The sequence below is a fragment of the Perognathus longimembris genome, chromosome 13 (genome assembly GCF_023159225.1).
Source record: "Perognathus longimembris pacificus isolate PPM17 chromosome 13, ASM2315922v1, whole genome shotgun sequence".
Lineage (NCBI taxonomy): Eukaryota > Metazoa > Chordata > Mammalia > Rodentia > Heteromyidae > Perognathus > Perognathus longimembris.
Window position 1 is genome coordinate 50,733,594 of NC_063173.1, and position 20,969 is coordinate 50,754,562.

At 35.6% G+C, this 20,969-nt stretch overlaps 3 protein-coding genes across 3 annotated transcripts; all 3 read right to left on the reverse strand.

Moving 5' to 3' along the window:
- Positions 1-475: 475 nt before the first annotated feature.
- Positions 476-1,411, reverse strand: LOC125361686 (olfactory receptor 5W2-like). The gene has a single exon (XM_048360265.1). It carries the CDS (start codon positions 1,406-1,408, stop codon positions 476-478), a length of 933 nt encoding a protein of 310 aa, XP_048216222.1. The 5' UTR covers positions 1,409-1,411.
- A 6,666-nt stretch (positions 1,412-8,077) lies between these two features.
- Positions 8,078-9,019, reverse strand: LOC125361634 (olfactory receptor 5W2-like). The gene has a single exon (XM_048360205.1). The coding sequence runs from the start codon at positions 9,008-9,010 to the stop codon at positions 8,078-8,080; it is 933 nt and encodes a 310-aa protein (XP_048216162.1). The 5' UTR covers positions 9,011-9,019.
- A 7,742-nt stretch (positions 9,020-16,761) lies between these two features.
- Positions 16,762-17,700, reverse strand: LOC125361975 (olfactory receptor 10AG1-like). Its single transcript, XM_048360626.1, has one exon. The coding sequence runs from the start codon at positions 17,698-17,700 to the stop codon at positions 16,762-16,764; it is 939 nt and encodes a 312-aa protein (XP_048216583.1).
- Between the last annotated feature and the right edge of the window lie 3,269 nt (positions 17,701-20,969).

The window sequence follows — 20,969 nt, forward strand, 5'->3', positions numbered from 1 at the left end:
GTGTCCAAGGAGTACCACTCTTGCATTGTAAACCCTTGCCCCTCCATTTTTGTGCTTTCTCTTATCATCCCAAAGACAGAGAAACAAACCATCCAAACAGACAAAAAGAAAAGAAATAATAAACAACAAGGAAGGAAAACCCAATTTCCATTTCCTGGAGATCATTTCAATATATATTATTTTATATGATCAGGGCCACATAGACACTGTCTGTGTCTTTGTGTTCTGCCCCTAAGAGTATCTCCAATTATCTCACTAGGTGTGAGTGGAGAGAGTCCTTTGTAATTTATCATGTACAAAGGTATTTTAGATATAGCTTAGATAAATGAAAGAAAAGAGATATTAGGTTCTCTGAGCTTGGCATACCTCAAGCAACATAATTTATTATAACTATATTTCTTATATGGCATATGATATAATTTACATAAACAACAACCATGAGGAAAATGTATACCAGTAAACATAATGCAATTATTTACAAGCACATTTTATTTTTTAATTTTTCTATTGCCTGCTTCACGTCCTTGTTCCTTAGGCTATAGATGAGAGGGTTGAGCATGGGGATCACAAGGGTGTAAAACAGAGAGGTCATTTTGTCCTGATCTAGGGAGTAGGAAGAACTCGGCCTGAAATACATGAAAAGCATGGTTCCTTGAAAAATTGCCACTGCGGTTAAGTGGGAGGCGCAGGTGGAGAAAGCTTTGAACCTGCCCTCAGCAGAGCGGATCTTGATCACTGATAAGATGATATAACAGTAAGAGATGAGGACTCCTGAGATGGTGCCCAGTTCAATTAAACCAAAAATTATGAAGATTGCTAATTCGTTGACCCGTGTGTCAGAGCAAGATATTAACAGAAGAGGAGGCACATCGCAGAAGAAATGGTTAATCTCATTGGACCCACAGAAACATAAGCGGAATGTCAGGGAAGTGTGCACCAAAGCATCTGTTATTCCCACAAGGTAAACTGCAGCCAAGAGCTGGGAGCGCAGCTTGCTGGACATGTCCACAGCATAGAGCAGGGGGTTGCTGATGGCCTTGTACCGGTCAAAAGCCATCACTGCCAGCAGCATGCACTCCGCATCTGTAAACATGCAGAAGATGAGGAACTGCAGAGCACAGCCAGCGAAGGGGATTGATTTATTCTTGCTGAGTAAGTCCAGCAGCATCTTGGGTCCAACTGCAGTGGAATAGCAGAGGTCAGAGAAAGAGAGGTGGCTGAGGAAAATGTACATAGGTGTGTGCAGCTGGGCGTCCATTCTGATTAAGGTGATCATGCTGAGATTTGCCACGAGGCTGATGAGATACACAATGAGAAATGTAGTGAAGAGAATCGCTTTGATTACAGGGTTATTGGTAATGCCCAAAAGAATGAATTCAGTTGTTGAGGAGCAATTCCCAGTGCTCATTCTCCTTTGTTCTTTTCAAACACTGTCACAAAAAGGATTAAGAATGTGATAGATTAAGTATTCACGCTTCTCCATATTAAACATATTTAGTATGAGACAAATTGTATACATTATGTTATGCAGTCTCAAAAAACAGTTCAGAGATACGTATGTATTTATGACTAATTTATGATTAATGTATTTTGATCAAACTTTTTCCTATATTTAAATATATATTTATATGTATATGTATGCACATATATGGAGGAGCCTCCCATTACCTTCATCCGCTTGACATGGATGGGGGAGGAAAAGCCTAGTAGGCAAGGCCCAGGGCTGAGACTGCATTTGCTTCTCCTACTTCTCTCATTGCTAAAGACATGCTTTATATTTGTATTTGTAACATATTTTCTGTAAGATAAGGGCATTGTAGAGAAGAAAGTCCATGACTATGTGACTGACACAAAAATAACTACTTTCTCACCAGTGGGGAAATGGCAGCTGTTAAAGCCCAGGATTGCTGCAAGGGGAAAAACCTGCAAGAGAGCTGTATGAACAACTTAGAAAGAAATCTACTAGTGATGAAGAGAAAGACCAGAGTCCAATAAGCCTCCCATGCCCCTAGCTTTAAGAGCTAGAAAACCCATTTTAAATCCCAAAATTTGGATTTGGTATTTGGGGCCCTACAACCCCATCCACAAAAGAGAAACCGCTAATTTCCACCATAGGGGGACCTTTCTATGAGGCATATATGATAGGAAGTGAGATTTGGAAGGCCCCCACAGGAGCAGCAGTTAATGGGAAAAGGTTCTTGACCACACTTAGCCTGGAAAGATTTTGAACAGGATATTATGACCATGAGGGAAAAAGGGAAGTTAGGATTCATGGCAAAACAGTGAGATGCACAAATCTTTCTATTTGGGAGAAAATAAGGCGGTTTGGAAAGCCATGGTGCACAAATGACTTAACATAAAAAGGAATAATGGGTAAACAGTTACAATAGTGTTTAAAGAAGGAAATATGTGCAGGAGAATATCCACACAAAAAAGTGTATTTATACCTATCTTGAACCAGACTGTTAAGTAAAAGATAATGGATTTTAAAGCACAATTACAAAAAGAGAGACTCCCTTTGAGATTTTACAAATACTAACCATGTTAAATATTTGGTTAATTTACTTGGCATTTGGTAGGATAAATAAAAAATAATGCAGAAACTGCAAGCTTTAAGATAAACACATATTTCACACCTCTGACCAAAGCTTTATTGTGATTAGAAACAGAATGTCTAGTTGAACAGGATATGTTAAAATAACTATAGACAGCTGAGCAATATGCAAACAATTGGTTAGAGTTTACTGGAAAAGAAAAATCCTGGAGTCATGTGTGAAAGATACTTGCTGTAAAAAAAAAAATAGATGCTTTTACGTAACCATTTTGCTGCTTAAAAATAGTATAACTAAAGACCTCTGAGCTATTTGGGCCAGAGACTAACTCATCACTTTTGACTCTGTGTCTCTCACTCCTGCGCCCGACTCCACACTCTTTCTTGGTACTCTGTCCACTGCTGCGGCTGGCCCGCGGCACATATATATTTGTTTATATATGTATTTATGAAATGGCTTGCCTTATTCACTTTCATTTATTCTTGTATAGTATATTTCTGTAAACTTAACCTGTGTTGAGACCCAAAATATTGTAACAGAAATTCCAAAGTTAAAGAGAAAAGTCAGAAAATGTAATGCTTAAATGATCACATTATTGACAAACAAATCACAGTTATTACACTGATCAAGTTATATCATGAATTTTGATGGTGGGAATAATATTGTGCATAGTTTAGTAATAGAAAATTATACCCTGGATACTGTTTATACGGGCATTAGAACTGGGGAAGGGAGAGGGAATACCAAAATCGAGAGACAAAGAACAAAAGACAAACCATTCAAAAAGCAACACTTACAAAACCATTTGGTGTAAACTAACTGAACAGCTCTTGGGGAATGAGGGTAAGGGGGATGGGGAGGGGGGAAATGAGGGAGGAGGTAACAAGTAGAACAAGAAATGTACTCACTGCCTTTCATATGAATCTGTAACCCCTCTGTACCACACTTTGACTATAAAGAAAAAAGTAAAAACAGAAAAATATTCCAGAATTGTTTTCAGTGTTTGCAATTTATTGAAAACACAAATCATATTGCTTATCATATCACTTCCTGTCACTTGTTTTATAGCACAGTTACAACCTCTTTGTATAACTCATCCAATTCCAATGGACAAATTTCTTCCAGAAATAAAACCAATGTCATAGAAAGAAATAGGTTATAACAATCATCCTTGCTTTTTTATTTATTCATGGGTTTTTAATAAGCTAATGAAACAACTAACAGATATTTAGGGGAAATCTATGTATCTGTTTCTTGTGTTTCTGTTTGCATGTATGGGTATATGTAGGGCAATATAGATGTTTGTTCACTTGTTTTACTAAAATTGGGTGCCAATCAGCTTTTTGTCTTTCTTCCTAGACTTAAATACTAAAGGAGACTTATATGAACTAGAATATGAATACATTGATACTTGTATTTTGTTAATTATATTCACTTAAATGTACATAGAACCTATTTAAATTTATAATCACAATATCTTTTGTGGAGTGATTTTTTTTGTGTGTGTGCCAGTCCTGTGCCTTGGACTCAGGGCCTGAGTACTGTCTGTGGCTTCGTTGTTTTGCTCAAGGCTAACACTCTACCACTTGAGCCACAGTGCCACTTCTGGCCATTTTCTATATATGTGATGCTGGGGAATTGAACCCAGGGCTTCATATATACGAGGCAAGCACTCTTGCCACTAGGCTATATTCTCAGCCCCTGGAGTGATTTTAAACAAAATTGGTTTATTTATAAATCCTCATTGAAATCTGAAAATAGTTAATCTTGATAAACAATAAAAAAGTATCAGTCAACCTCATGCAGATGTAACAAGAAAATACCATTGTAATTTAGTATGTAGATTCAGTACAAGAAATGTACCCAAGGCCTAACGTATGAAACTGTAACCTTGCTGTACATCACTTTGACAATAAGAAAAAGAAAAAATAAGTGTGAAAAAAAATTGTGCAATTACTCATTACTCAATTGGATTCCTTTTTCTTCCAATAAAAATAAAATTTTATTTTTCATATCCATTTAATTAATAGTTTCAGAAACCTACCTGAGATGAGTAATTCTTTCTGGTCTTATGCCTGGTCCTTGAACAACATGGAATTCACATTTTATTTTCTCTAGGTCACTCTTGGGATTTACAACTCTGAAACCTCTCCCTTTACTGTTTTCTTTTATTCAACTGTGCTTAATTAGATTCCTGGCTCAGAATTTGCCTTGGAGAATACTGCTGCAATTTCAGGAAAGCCTGAGCATCTAGTTCTTTATCTTTATGATACTTACCTGCTTTACAACACGGATATTCCTACTAGACCAAAAAGACCATAAATATTGTCCAAATTTTTTGTATGAATAGGAAATAACTCATGTATTTCTCAATACTGTGAGGGGTTTTCAGACAGTAGATTCTTAATTTGAGAGGTAGAATGTTGCTACTTGGAAAGCCAAGAAATATTCTGCATTAAAACTCAGATAAGATTAGATTGAAAAATATGGTGTATTACATAATCAAACCTGGCAACACTTTCTTTCACACATTTTAACCAGTAGCAAGAACAGTGGAGGGGCTTAAATTATATAAAGTTGACTTCACTATTAAAGTTTGTTTTAAGTGATTTATAGTATAGTTGTTGGTAACACTAGTTTCCATCAAGTTACTGGTTGGCATGAAGAGAGTATAGGTAACACAAACAGGGAAAGAAAAAACTAAGTATGGAATTAGACATTCAAAGATTCATAGGCTAATTCCATATCTTGGCTATAATGAATAGACTTGTAATATACATGAATGCTCTGGAGTATCTACTGTTTGCTGACTGGTATTTCTCTAGTACATGCCACCAAAGAGCAAAAAATTCAATTAATAAATGGTAAAAAGTCATTAAATGCCATGTTAAAAGTGAACATGAACATGGGACTGTGAAATGAATTAATTGGATGGAAAACTTGCTCACCTTAAGTGATGGACTTATTGTCAGTCTACTTTGTTTCCATGTTTCAAACAATGCTTTCTGTCCTGCTCCTTGTCTTAGTCTATTTGAGCAGTTACAACAAAATGCTATAGATCATTCACTTATAAGCAACAGCAATAAGAAAATGCTTTCCACAGCTCTAGAGACTGGAGTCCCAAATCTCAGCAATGACAGATTCAATATCTGGTGGGAACCTAAATTCCTATCCCTAGGCATCCTGGTGCTTGGGTTTTACTTGTGTGCAAAAAACACAGTGGAAGAGGATATTTGACACAGGCATCCAGAAACTCTTAGATAACCCAGTGGATTTTAAGTCTCTGTAATTATGATGCATAAGATATGTCTGCTTTCATGATTTCTCTAGAAGTGGTGTCATAACTCAAGCCATTTGCAAAATTCAAGCAGAAAAATTATCAACAGAAACAAATATCAAAAGCACACCCAGATGTGTACTCTTTAAGTTTAATGAAATGGATGTCTAGGTCTTTGACAATTCATTAAAGAATATCCATTTTGTCTACCTTGTCAAAAGTGTTAGTGTATGGAGAACAATGAGTGTGTATGTACACACATGTAAATTTGTGTGTCTGTGTGTATTTGTGTAGAATGTACGATGCCCTCCGTTAACTTTGTTTTTACTAACATCTGACAAAAACTCAAAATTGTTATGTGATTGGGCATTGTATTTTGCTTTATTCTTTTGTGGTCAAGACTTTATATACATGTTTTGGATTAGCATTGAAATTTATAAACAACGACAACAAAAAAGCAAGTTCAATAATTTTCTTATTGGAGAAAATAATGCAAAATAAAGGGTATCTATCTATATATTATTGTAAATTTCATGTACAGAAGAGTTATAGTAACATAAGTAAGCTGGCGAGTACATTTCTGTCAATCAGTGTTACCCCTTCCCTCTTATCCTCCCATTTTCCCTCCCCCACTGTCTCCCCTTCCCCCCAAGATGTAAAGTTAATTTCCAACGTATTGTCTAGTGGGTATCACAGTTGCCTTGATTCCCCCTTTGTCTCACCATTTCTGTGATTCTCCTTCCCTCTCCAAAATCAGGAAAACTTATAAACAAGACAAAGATTACCAAAATCAGAAGCAGGGACCACAAGGAGTACACCAGAGGGGGGGGGAAAAAAAGACAAAAGAAAGAATGGAAAGAATGGATAATGGCACACTAAAAACAAAACAAAACAACAACCATAAAAATCCTCTTGTTTCCATATTGGTAAAGATCATTTTGATTAGCATCATTATATATATATATATATATATACACAATGGAATTCTATGCTTCTATCAGAAGTAATGACATCACCCCATTCATAAGGAAAGGTAAAGACTTGGAAAAAAATCTATTAAGTGAAGTAAACCAGACCCAGAAAAAGAGAGTCCCTGGTTTCCCTCACTGGTAATAATTAGTATACAACTATGACAGTCCAATAGCTATGCACATATGACCATATAAAATGATGCTAATCAGAATGATCACAATTTGGAAAAAAGGATAACTTTAAATAATTATGTAATTGGGTGTCTGAACAATGATGAGACTATTTCACCAGAGCTGAGCTCTAGGACAGAAAAGGGGAAAGTAGTGCTGTTCAAGTATTTCACCACAGAAGTATACAAATATATATATGAATAATATATATTATATATATATATATATATATATATATATATATATATATAGCCAGTCCTGGGGCTTGTACTTAGGGCCTGAGCACTGTCCCTGTCTTCTTTTTGCTCAAGGTAAGCATTCTACCACTTAAGCCACATTGGCTTTTTCTGTTTACATGGTTATGAGGAACCGAACCCAGGCTTCATGCATGCTAGGCCAACACTCTACTACTAAGCCACATTCCCAGCCCATCGCACAGAAGTATTTCGTCAGAATCTTTTATATTCTTCTATAGATCTTAACTTGATTTGCTTTATAAATATACAGACCTGTTTACTGCAAGAATTTTCTATTTGCCATACACCTGCCTAAAATCCATTCCTCTTTCACACATCCATCTTTTGCTTATGAGAATCTATACTGTATTAAAAAACAAACAAACAAACCTTGCTTTGTCCCACTGGAATTCGATGATATGCCTTGATATATATCTTTCAGTCTTTTATTTTAAGAGTGTTTTGAGGCTCATTTGAAATATTTAAGTAGTCACTTAGCTATTATTTTAACTAAAATGTAAATTTCAGTAGGAAACAAATCAGCGAATTTTTCACAGAATATGAGGCAGAAGTATTAGTAAACACTCACTAAACTTCATAATAATTCAGATTAAATGAAAAAATAAATGAAACTGGCACAATAGGAATACGAAAAATCTTCACACTAAAAAATAAATATATTAATACAAATATAATAACAAGACATGACATGTTTGAGGATCTGCAATATTTTCTTCTTGTTTGTCTAGTACAAATGCACATTTTATTAAATTAACTGTTACAACTGTATTTCGTATATTCCATTCAATAAAATTTCACAAAAACAACCACCACTAGAAGAATTTATATCTGTACCCATAGTACAATTATTTAATAACACACTTTGTTTTTTAGTTTTTCTAGGGCCTCTTTCACGTCCTTGTTCCTTAGGCTATAGATGAGAGGGTTGAGCATGGGGATCACAAGAGTGTAAAACAGAGAGGTCATTTTGTCCTGATCTAGGGAGTAGGAAGAACTCGGCCGGAAATACATGAAGAGCATGGTTCCTTGAAAAATCGCCACTGCGGTTAAGTGGGAGGCGCAGGTGGAGAAAGCTTTGAACCTGCCCTCAGCAGAGCGGATCTTCAAGACTGATGAGATGATATAACAGTAAGAGATGAGGACTCCTGAGATGGTGCTCAGTTCAATGAAACCAAAAATAGTGAATAAAACCAATTCATTAATTTTTGTGTCAGAACAGGAAAGGAGAAAAAGTGGAGGCATATCACAGAAGAAATGGTTAATTTCATTAGACCCACAGAAGCATAATTGGAACGTCAGTGTGGTATGTATCAATGAATCTGTCAGGCCTACTAGATAAACCCCAGCCACGAGCAGGGTGCACACCCTACTGGACATTTCCACGGGATAGAGCAGGGGGTTGCTGATGGCCTTGTACCGATCAAAGGCCATCACTGCCAGCAATAAACACTCAGCATCTGCAAAGATGCAGAAGATTAAGAACTGCAGAGCACAGCCAAAGAAAGGAATTGATTTCTTTTTAGCTAATAAGTCAACAAGCATCTTGGGACCAATTGCTGTGGAGTAGCAGATATCACAGAAAGAGAGATGACTGAGGAAGAAGTACATTGGTGTATGAAGCTGGTTTTCGGCTCTTATTAAAAGGATCATTCCAAGGTTTGCCAAAAGATTAATGAGATAGACCAGTAGAAACGTGGTGAAAAGCATCACTTTCATGTCACTGTTATTGGTAATTCCCAATAAAATGAATTCATTTAAGGAAGAGCAATTTCCTCTGTCCATTCTTCTCTATTGTAGCTACCATCAAAAGAAGTTATGTTCATCTTTGATTGTGCAACATCTGTGAAGCAAAACATAATTCATTTCTATAATTTTCTTTCCCTCCTCAGTGAAATATGTGATTTTTGTGTCAGTCTTCAGAGTAATTATATTCTCTTAAGTATAGTAATTAATAATAATAATGACACAAAGCAAAAACTGAGATAGTATACAAGATTTTTTAAGTGATATATATGTAATTCATAATTACATATGCAATATATTATTATTTAATAATTCAGGCAGCTTTCTGTATGTTTTGCTTCTCTTTTCTTCCAAGTGATATAGATGAAACTTGAATTCTAGAGATATTAGTTAGTCTGTGAGGTAAAGTATTAAAATTTTCTAGGCCTAAAATACCTTACTTCCCCTCTAAATTCTTGACATGTTTAAAAAAAAAATTGTGTCAGTCTTATAAACATGAGCACTCAACTAACTGATTACAATTTGTATCATTACTGTTCTTAGACTAAATAGTCTTCAATATTTGATCAGACATGAGAGTTTTATTATATTTTCCCCTTTTTGTTATCATATATTTTTATTTAGTTAGTTGTATAAAATAGTTGACATACAGTAATGCTGTTCATGAATACACTGCCTCTTGATCAATGTCACCTCTGTTAATGTTCTTACACAGCAATGTATGTATACGGTGCATCTTGATTTGTGTCATCCCTTCATCATCTTCACCTCCCTCTTCCCTTCCATCCACCACTTCCCATACTTTTCTTTGTTCTGTGGCATTCTTGCTTGCATTCTACTCATTTCTTCAGTTCATTTTTCCACCCCTTTCCTCTTGAGCCCCCACCCTTTGAAAGTATCCATTTCCTAGTACTCATTTTGTTAGGCTTTTTCTTGGTCTTTCTAAAGAATTACATGGCTTGTGTTCTCCATAGATTCTATTATCTTCAGTTAGTTCATTTATAATCACTTGGGTCCCATACAGTGTGCTAAATTCCAGATTTATAGTTACTTTTTATTTCCCACAAAGGAGGGAAACCATACAACCTGTGTTTCTCTAGGTCTGGCTTACTTCACTTAACATAATCCTCCGTAAGTCTCTCTATTTCCTTAGGAATGGTTCAATGTGATTCTTTTTAATGGTTGATTAGAATTCTACTGTGCATATACCACTTTATTTTGATCCATTCACTCATTGAGGGGTATTGGGCTAATTCTGTATTTTGACTATGGTAAATAATTCTGAAATAAACATGGTTGTGGTGGTGGCTTCAGTGTATCCTTGCTTGTGCTCTGTTAAATAAATACTCAGAAGTGGCTTTCTGGGTCATAAAGGAGTTCTATGTTTATTTTTCTTGAGGAACTTCCATACTGCTTTCCTGATTGAACAAGTTTACATTCCCACCAACAATATAGTAGTGTTCCCTTGTGGCCACAACCCCGCCAAGCATCTGTTATTGTTAGAAATGGCTATTCTAGCAGGAGTGAGGTAGAATCTCAGTGTTGTTTTGATTTGCATTTTCTTTATGATCAGAAATGTTGAACATTTTTATATGTCTATTGGCCATATGTATTTCTTATTCTAAGAAGTCTCTCTTTAAAACATTAGCCAATTCATTAATTGTGCTGTTCTTTCTTTGAGGGTTTATGTTTTGAGAGTTCAAGTTTTGAACTTTAAGGGTATTTTGGATATTAGGCCTTTGTCTGATGGGGAACTGGTAAAAAAAAATTCTCCCATTCTGCAATCTTTGCATTTGACTGGCCTCTAACAAACTGAACTAAGACAAAAAAGGAAAACCACCCAAATAAACAAAATTAGAGATAAAGAAGGAAGCATCACCACAGATTCAAATGAAATTTAGACTATGATAAGGGGACATTTGATATGGCTCTATAGAAACAAATATGAGAATCTGACAGAAATGGATATATTCTTCCCTTTAAGTACTATTCACATGATCATTCATAGAAAAGTTAAGAAAGCCGAAAACCCCATATTTCAAAATAAATGTTTATCATATAGAATTCTTGAAATGGACAATTAATAAATGTGGATAAGATTGAAGTACTTTATATGAATTCACATAGAGTAATTCATATAGAGTATGAATTCATATAGAGTAATAAATCTGTTCAAATTATGTTAAGAAGAGGGAAAGGGGACAGAGAGGGTGAATTCGATCTAGGTACTTAGTATGCTCAAATGAATACAAATGTATTTCTCCATGCACAACTAACAACTGTTAGTAAAGATTTTAAAGAAAAAAACTGAAACAGAATGAAAGACAATTAAACATTCAGTGACATTCTGGATTTGGTGTTTGATTATATGTATATCTATAAATATGTAATATGCTTTCACTTATATGTTATTTATTGAAATATGGGAAATCCCATGTGCAGGATGGAGATGGGTAAATTGTTGTTGTTGTTTTTGCCTAAACATGTGTAGCATGTGATTCATGTAGTATTAGTTTAGTCATATAGCTATTTGTAATGTGACACCAGTTATATGTTAATTGAATAAAGAAAATAAAAACCAGTACATATTTATGTGTATACCTACACAATGATTAAATGAAGAAAGAACTGCTTATGGAACTAGATAGGAAGAAAGTGAGTAAAAAAGTATCTTCTTCTCCCAGGCATTGGTGGCTCATGCCTGTAATCTCAGCTACTCAGAAGGCTGAGACCTGAAGATTGTGGTTCAAAGTCAGCCTGGGCAGAAATGTTCCTGTGAGACTTTTATCTCTAATCAACCACTCAAAACCTGAAGTGGAGCTGTGGCTCAAAATGGTAGATCTTTATCCCTGAGCAAAAATAAGTTGAAGGACAGTGCCCTGGCGCTGAGTTCAAGCCCCATGATGGGCAAAAATATATAAATAGTTTTCCCTCAATATTTGCTAGTATATATTAATTGCACAAAGGGGCTTCATTATATTTTTATCCATTCCTACATAATGTATTGTGATCAAACTCACCTCCCTCTCTCATATTTCCGTTTCTTATCTCCTTTCTCCGATTGCTAAACAAATTTTTAACATTTTTATGGATACAAATAAATTCACTCATTGACTTCCAGTTCTGATGTAGAAATCTTCCAAATATGAGATGAGATCATCTGATATTAATCATTAGACTACAGAATTCATCAAACTAAGTATATAAACAGATCATTCATATTCTTCAAAAATGTAAGATATCCAAGTTTAATTTTAAGCTCTAGAACTTACCGAGATGAACAGTTCTTTGATAACTGAATGCTAGGCAGATGGTATTGTCTTATACTAAGTAGTCTCTGGGACTTAATTCTCTGTATAGATTTCCCTTAGGCTTTGTGTTATGCAAACAGGTGATTACTTACTGTTATAATTCTTATATTCCCATCAGAACATCTTAAGAAACATGGGAATTTAAATCTTGGATATACTCTCAAAATGTATCACAAAGAAAACTACAGATTAGTAAAATATGTAGAACATATGCATATATAAGATTTTACCTGTATCAACTCTCCCATCTGTCACAAAAACGTATTGACCTTAAATAGCCCTAGTGTTTCTCCTGTCCCTTCTTGTAATTTGTTCAGGGTATTTGGTCTTATAGGGATGACTTTGATCCATTTGGAATTGATTCTGGTGCAGGGGGACATACAGGGATCTGACTTGTGTGTTCTGCATATGTACAGCAAATTTTTCCAGCACTTTTGTTGAAGAGGCTATGTTTCTTCCATTCTGTGTTTCTGGCTTCTGTAGCAAATATTGGGTGGCTATAGGTTTGTTGGTTCATTCCTGGGTCTTCTATTCTATCCCATTAGTCCTCAGGCCTATTCTTGTGCCAGTACCAAGCTCTCTCTCTCTCTCTCTCTCTCTCTCTCTCTCTCTCCCACGCCCTCTGTCTGTGTGTGTGATTTTTTTACTGTGGCTTTGTATTAGTGTTTGAAGTCTGGTATTGATATTCCTCCAGCACTCTTCTTCCTGCTGAGAATGTTTCTGCTATTTGGGGGTCTTCTGTTATTTCATATGAAGTTTTGGATTGTTTTCTCTATATCATTGATCTATAGCATTGCTTCTTCTATATCATTTCCACCCTAAGTGACTGTTGCTACTTTATAATAATCCTGTGACAATAATGATTTCTCCCCCCCCATTTCTTTATTGTTAAAGTGATGTACAGAGGGGCTACAGTTTCATACGTAAGGCAATGAGTACATTTCTTATCCAACTTGTTACCTCCTCCCCCATTTTACCCCAGCCTCCCCCCTGCCCATTTACCTCTCTCCCCATCAGTTGTACAGTTGGTTTACACCATATACCTTTGTAAGTATTGCTATTGCATTGGTTTGTCTATGCTCCTTGCCAGCAGGAAGTAGCCAGAGAGAGTTGGTGTCCTTTTTCATAATTATTAAAAGGCCACAATGTAAGGTCCACACTGGGAGGGCTCCATGCAGATGCCCCCTACCTGTTTAAGTCTGTGACCAGTACCTGAGTTACCTAGGTAACCGACACACCTGGAGGCAGTTACCTCCTCCTTCTCTGAGGTCACATCAAATCCATCTGGCCATACCTCCCACCTTTTCCTATATAATCTGGCTCAACACAGTCCCCACTCTTTCCTTTATTCTCTTGCTCTTTTCTCTCTTTTTCCCTTCTTCCTTCCCCACTGTCTCACCATGCTTCCATCTTATGTGGGCTGGAAGTTTACTTTTCCCTCAATAAACTCCTTATTTTTTAATAATAAACTCCTTAAAATGAAAATAAAAAAGGATTTCTTTTTTATATTTCTTATACATTTTCATTGTTATTATAAAGGTGATGTACAGAGGCATTACAGGTACACAATGATAAAGAGTAAATTTCTTTTTAAACAATGTCACCTATTCTCTCAATCTTTCTCTGTCTTCCCCTCCAACATCTGCCCACAGTTGTATAGTTCATGTTCAACACAGTGTCTAGTGAATATCACTGCTGCAGTTGTTCACCCTTTGTCCTTCCATTTCTGTGCCATGCTTACATTCCCCAAAACAGATAATCCATTAAACAAGGCAAAAGGAGAATAAAACAAAAGCAGCAATAAAATAACCTCTCGTCTACATTTGTTGGAGTTGATTTTGATAAATATCAGATGATCAGATGCATATAGGTATTACACCTATCTTAAGTGAAGTTAGCCAGACACAGAGAAACATGTTTCATTGTTTCCCTCATTTGTGGTTAATCAGAATGTGCCTATAAATCCGCAAGTAAACTCACTGGATATTAAAAAAAAATAGACCAGGACATGATAACTTACTACATGTCTTTAGGCAAGACCAAAGGAGGATATTCTTAGGAGTGGAACACAGTGCGTAAGGATTTCAATTGTAAATGTTAGGGAAAAAGTGACATTTAACTACTTAATAGGTTACATATGGGAAGGCAAAATTTATGTGAACTCTTAGGGAAGCATAGTAGGATTCAGAAGAACTTGGGAAAGTGAGAAGAAGGGAAGGGGACCTGACTAAAGGGCAGTATGAATGTTTGGAAATATCATGAAGAAACCTCTGAACAATTAGCATAGACTAAAGCAAGAGAAATAAAAGGCAGGAATAAAAATGGGAGTAGGAATATGTGTGGGTGGAGATAAGCTGAACAGAAAGCTTGAAGGAGGGCAAGTATGATCAATATACTTTTAGTACATGTGGAAAACTGGAACCGTGAAGCATGTGACTGGTTGGGGAAGGGTGGAGAAGCAATGAGGGAGCATAGCAAAGAGGATGAGTACAGCAAGCTCTCATCTATGCACATATGGGTGTGGCAAAATGAACTTCTTTTCCCATAGAATTGAGTCACAGCTCTTTCATAGCCAAAGAAACCCTTGGCAGTGAAGAGGAGCTCACAGAGTGGAGAAAATTATTTGCCAGCTAGTTAGTTTTTAAGCAGGGTATATATAATTGATAACTCAAGAGAGTAATCAAAAAAATTAATACACTGAACAAACTGAATAGACTTTTTTGACGTTCATAAATAAATTTAAAATGTGCAATGTCTTTATTCAGAAAGAAATGGATGGGTTATTTTCAAATGCTCATTTCCAAGTTACACTTCAGGAATATTTCACATTGTCATTGGCCTTTAGAGACTTTTTTTCTAAAAGTATATTAATGATTAAAATAAAACTATTGTTGTGTTCATTTAAGTAGGGACATTTTGATTTCTGTTCCATGAGTGTTTTTTTGTTGAAAGAAAAAAATCTCAGAGAGAACTAAAATGTATTCTGGAGGTTCTTAAAAATAATTCACTTGCTCTTCTTTATGTTCTCATTTTATTTAGTTTACATTAATTGTATGAGGCAATTTTACCATGGTGTTTCACACAATGCTATATTATAATTTTAGTCATATTGACCTACTCCATTGCTCCATGCCCCCATGTGCATCATTGCTCAGCAACAACCAGTGATATTTCCTATGCTATCTACATACACAGACAGATTGTATCCCAATTTTGTCCATTCTTTATCATGCTCTTTCCCCCTCTACCCACCACCTTACTTTCCAAATTGTCCCTCAACTAAGTAATGATATATATGAATATATCTGCATAATAAACATCTATAAATGTTATAATCCATAGTTCTTTGGAAGAATAAAATATATGCCCAATGAGAACATGAAAATATTCATAGAAATATCATCTTAGATCCCAAATCATTAAAACGAGGTCACTGTGCCATATGTTGTTACGTACAAATTTCCCAAATAAATGTAATTACTCTAAAATACATTACACAAACAAAATAATTTATAAGTCAGTTTCCATTACATTTAAAACACAAATAGCATTTTCAATCAGTCTACGTATTTACAGGAGAAATATGACACTTTTAGATATCTGATCCATGAGAAAATATTTTTCCCCTAAACATGTATGATAAAAAATACTGAGCATTCCTACAACAAAAGGTAACTTTCAGGCCATAGGGAATGAAACAAAAAATACAGCATGACTTAGAATTTTCTCATAATGAGGGTGCCAAAAGTTAACATGTTTCTTGGATAACTGAATTACAAAAAAGAAACAAATCGAGGCAAGCACTCTTGCCTCTAGGCCAGATTCCCAGCCCTATTCATAAGGAAATTGAAGGACTTGGAAAAAATTATACTAAGTGAAGTGAGCCAGACCCAGAGAAATATGGACTCTATGGTCTCCCTCGTAGGGAATAATTAGCACAGGTTTAGGCTAGTCACAGCAGAAGATCACAAGAGCCCAATAGTTATACCCTTATGAACACATAAGATGATGCTAAGTGAAATGAACTCCATGTTATGGAAACGACTGTTATATCACTGTTGTAATTACTTTCAACATGCGATGTGAAACCATAGGTTCTACTATTGATGATCCGCTTGTATCCCCTTCCTGTGTTTGTACCTGCACTATCTCTGTATCTTATCTGAGCACATTGGAAACTGTGTATACTGGTATTAGAACTAGGAAACTGAAAGGGAATACCAAAATCAAGAGACACAGGGTAAAAAGACAAACTATTACAAAAGCAATACTTTCAAAACTGTTTGGTGTAAATCAACTGCACAACTCATGGGGGGAAAGGGAAAGGGGAAGGGGGAAGAGGGAATGAGGGAGGAGGTATCAAACAGTACGAGAAATGTATCCAATGCCTAATGTATGAAACTGTAACCTCTCTGTACATCAGTTTGACAATAAAAATTTTTTTTTAAAAATGAAACAAATCAAAGTAATCCATGGCACTTAGGGTAATAATTTCCTCAGTGCTTCAATCACTTCTCTGTTCCTAAGGCTGTATATCATTGGGTTGAGCATGGGAGTTACCACGATGTAAAACAGAGAGAGCCACTTGTCAAGTTCTGCAGAGTGACTGGACTTGGGTCTCAAGTAGGTGATGCTAGCCGATCCATAAAATAAGAGCACAGCCATCAGGTGTGAGGAGCAGGTGGAGAAGGCCTTACCCCGTCCTTGGGCTGTGGGGAATCTCAAAATGCTGGAAAGGATTTTGCTGTAAGAAGCAAGGATCAGCATAAAGGGGACATCTGCAAACACCATAAAGGCTGCGTAGATGGAGAGTTCAGGCACGGAAGTGTCGCCACAGGCTAGTGTCAGCACTGGACGTACATCGCAGAAGTAGTGGTTGATGTGGTTTGATTTACAGAAATTCAGAGAGAATATCGTACATGTTAGCCCGGTGGGAACCGGGAGTCCACTGAGCAGAGCTCCAGCGGCCAGCCAAACGCACTTGGTTGTGTTCATGAGCATTGGGTAGCGCAGAGGGTGGCAGATGGCCACGTAGCGGTCATAGGACATCACAGCCAGGAGGAGACTTTCATTCCCTGCCAGGATCAGAAAGAAGTACATTTGGGTGGCACAGCCCAGAAGAGAAATGCGCCTATCCTGAGTCCAAATATTGGCCAGAATCTTAGGGAGAGTGACTGACACGTAACAGATTTCCAGGGAAGAAAGGTTTGCCAGGAAAAAATACATGGGCTTCTGCAGGACAGGATCAAACATGGTTATTATGATTAGGAGGCTGTTTCCTACCAGAATCGTTATGTACATGGTGACAAGTACTACAGAGAGGAGCCCTTGGAGTTCGGGAAGGTCAGAGAATCCTAGCAGGATGAATTCCTCCACCATGGAACCGTTGCCTTCTGCATCTGACTCTTCACGTTTCATCTGTGGGATTGACTGGAACAGCCATAAGTCATTCAACTCCTTTCATGCACCATCCTAGGATGTCACATGCTCCTATTGTAACCATTTCCTAAACCAAAAATTCTGCAACTTTCAGGAGCTGTTAAAGTGTAATTAACTGTTCTTTTCATTGTTGCTAAATATCTAAAGAGAATTTTCTACATATGATCCAAGGGATACTATATTTGCTTATTTGTGGTGAAGACATATGTTAATGTTTGCTACTTCCTTACTCTATAGGACTATGTCATTATCATAAAAATATTAATAAATGGGGTAATGTTGGTCAAAGTAAATTATATACATATATAGAAATGCAACAATGAACTTCATTGTCTAATTAGTGTACACTAATAAAAATAAATATTTTAAAGTACCAGATGTTTTTGGATTTGTTTGTTGTTTACATTTTGTTTATATTTGAATGCAAGGTTAAGTCAGAAGATATATTACTTTCTGATATTCCAGTAGAAAGCAGGGGTTTTATTTTTTTGTCTAGGAAATTTCAAAATACAGTTTGGGTCAGAATAGCCACATACAAAATAAAGATTTATTATATAAACGGAGCACCAACCACAACTTAATCTCTGTGATTGACCTAAATCACTAACATCTATTCACAGCTTTTTGCTGAATTAATTTATTTCCTTTTTATGTATGCATGTTCATGTGAAGGTATATAGGATTGTGTTTATTGTTTTTAATCATTACCTTTACTAGTCTTTAGAAATAGATTATAAATTTCTTCTGAGAGGCTCTACAGCTTTGTGCAAACTGTACCATATCGGACTATAAAACTGGATGAACTAACTTAAGGGATAGATTACTAGTAAGAAGTCAAATTTGTTCTTTCGTTGGCATTGTGCAAAACATATGAAAAACCTGTTCAGATCCCGAGCTCTACTTTTGGATTAAATTTGCCTCACCTGTTTATTGTTGTGCAGGTTCATCACTGCAAGCAGGTTAGCATTGGGAATTTGCAACAGCTATGGAAGTTTCCTCAACTTTTTCTGAGTTTCAACTGTTTTCGATATGAGCTAGATCACTGTCCCTTTCTGTGGTGTGTCACTTCAGTAAGAGGATAAAAATTATAACCACATGCAAAGAACCAGTAACTCTGTATATTAACCAAGATGTTGGCTATTAAAGTGCTATTAAATAGAGAGGTAGTTACAATGTATGCAGAGCTTTAGGATATTTTAATTTAAATTTTATTGTCAAGGTGATATACAGAGGGATTACAGTTACATATGTAAGATAGTGAGTACATTTCTTTTCATACTTGTTGCCTCCTCCCTCATTTTTGTCCCACCTTTCCTACCCTTAACCTACCCCCACATTTTCAATTGTGCAGTTAATTTCCAACATATTGTCTGTGAGTATCACTATTTTCCAGGACTGCCAAAATACTTTGACCCTTATAATATTCTATATAAAAATAAATATTTTAAAATATTTAAAATCAGTCATCATTCGTAATCCAATAATTGGAATTTGCTTCACAGAGTGTAGAGATGAAGTAGCATGATATCACAGTACTGAGATTTGAGTGGTTCTGAATAAAAGCTGGGGAGTCTCGAGGACTGAGAGTGATAGGGTAGTGGCTACTAAGTTTTGGTTAGTTACAAGGAAGAAGCATTTGTCCATCATTTCACTGTAGAGTGACTATATGTAATTAGACTTTACTGTCCTTTTCAAAAAACAACTTGGAACCTATCACCATAAAGAAATAAATGTTTGAGGAGAAACTTTACCCTGATTTTAGCATTGTGCAAATGTATGTGGGTACCAACACAGTCCAGGATTTTCTCATCATATGCACATGTACTTTGTAACAGGAAAATATAAATTATATGAGAAAATGAGAAATAAACTCCCTGTCTTAAACAAATGTATCTGACATAATAAGATACCACAGATAAGTATCTAAAAATTGTATTGTATTAGTAAAATAGAATTTCATATGAAGATTATAGAAAAATTTCTCTTCCAATTTACTACCCTCAATACTTTAATCCTAATTCAGTTCATTCACACATTCATTCCAATTTAAGTTTAGAGACTAATGCAATAGAAATAGGAAGTAACCCTTTTAATATTAGGAGGTTAGAATTAAAGCCACTTTCAGTAACACCCATTTTTATGGTGATTAGGATCTATGTAAAAATTCTGCTCTTACAACATGTTATTCTTAGATATGATATACATATACAGAATGCATAAATATGTGCTCAAGACTTAATAATCACTTAATAAATTGTAATAATAAAATGAAGATAATGACAACAATGAAAATCTTTCCTAAACAGCCTTCTGCAATAAAATACATTGTGTGGTGATCTCATAAGATTTTTAAATTATTAAATTCCAATTGTAAAAATCTCTATATGAACCACAGTATTATCCATTGTAAAGAATTGATTATGCTTACTATTCTGGATCAAAAAGTATTTATTGATGCTAAATATAAAGGTATTTGAAAAATATGCACTAGAGAAGTAAATTTATTAATTGCAAATTTACAAGTTATATCTTATACTCACCATTATCAGACGAATAAAAATTAGAAGAAAATGAGGCTTAAGATTTGATTATTTTATTTATTTGGAAAAGAAGCTAACTAACTTCTCAAATATATTCTGATGTTAGAACTATAAATGTCCTTTTAAGTACTACCTATTGTCTACCCTAGGGATAAACCATTTTCCCACATAACTTTCTAATTGAACTAAACCATTCTACCTGCCACTCAAGGAGTTTGCTGAAAAACAAAAAACAAAAAACAAAAAAAAGCCATACTATTTCAACCACAAAATTTCAGCATCTGTTCTACTTTTTTGTGTGATTATTAAAATATGGGCCTTGAAAACATTACAAGTACATATGACTTAACAAAAAAACTAAGTAATCTAAATATTAATGTACTTAAGTAAAGAGAATTTTATTTTCCTCTCATTGAAAATCTAAACAGAGTTCTCAGGCTGCTAAATTGGTTCTGGTCCCCTCAGTTAAGTCTTCCTTCTCTTACCCTCACTAGCCCATGGGCCTCATCAACCTCCAGACTGTGTATGGGAATGTGTGTACAGTAATGGACTGGGCCCGGCACCTTGTTTTTTGCAAGTGTGCAACTAGAGGCAACATGCAGAATTTCATGTGAAATCAGTCATGAGCACTTAGTATTCTGGGACAATGTCATTTCTAGCTGAATCGCCAAGTGAATCATTAGCAATTTCTATTTCTATTAGCAATCT

Coding starts and splice junctions, on each gene's coding strand:
- LOC125361634 (XM_048360205.1), bottom strand. CDS start 9,010: ATGGACAGAGGAAATTGCTCTTCCTTAAATGAATTCATTTTATTGGGA.
- LOC125361686 (XM_048360265.1), bottom strand. CDS start 1,408: ATGAGCACTGGGAATTGCTCCTCAACAACTGAATTCATTCTTTTGGGC.
- LOC125361975 (XM_048360626.1), bottom strand. CDS start 17,700: ATGAAACGTGAAGAGTCAGATGCAGAAGGCAACGGTTCCATGGTGGAG.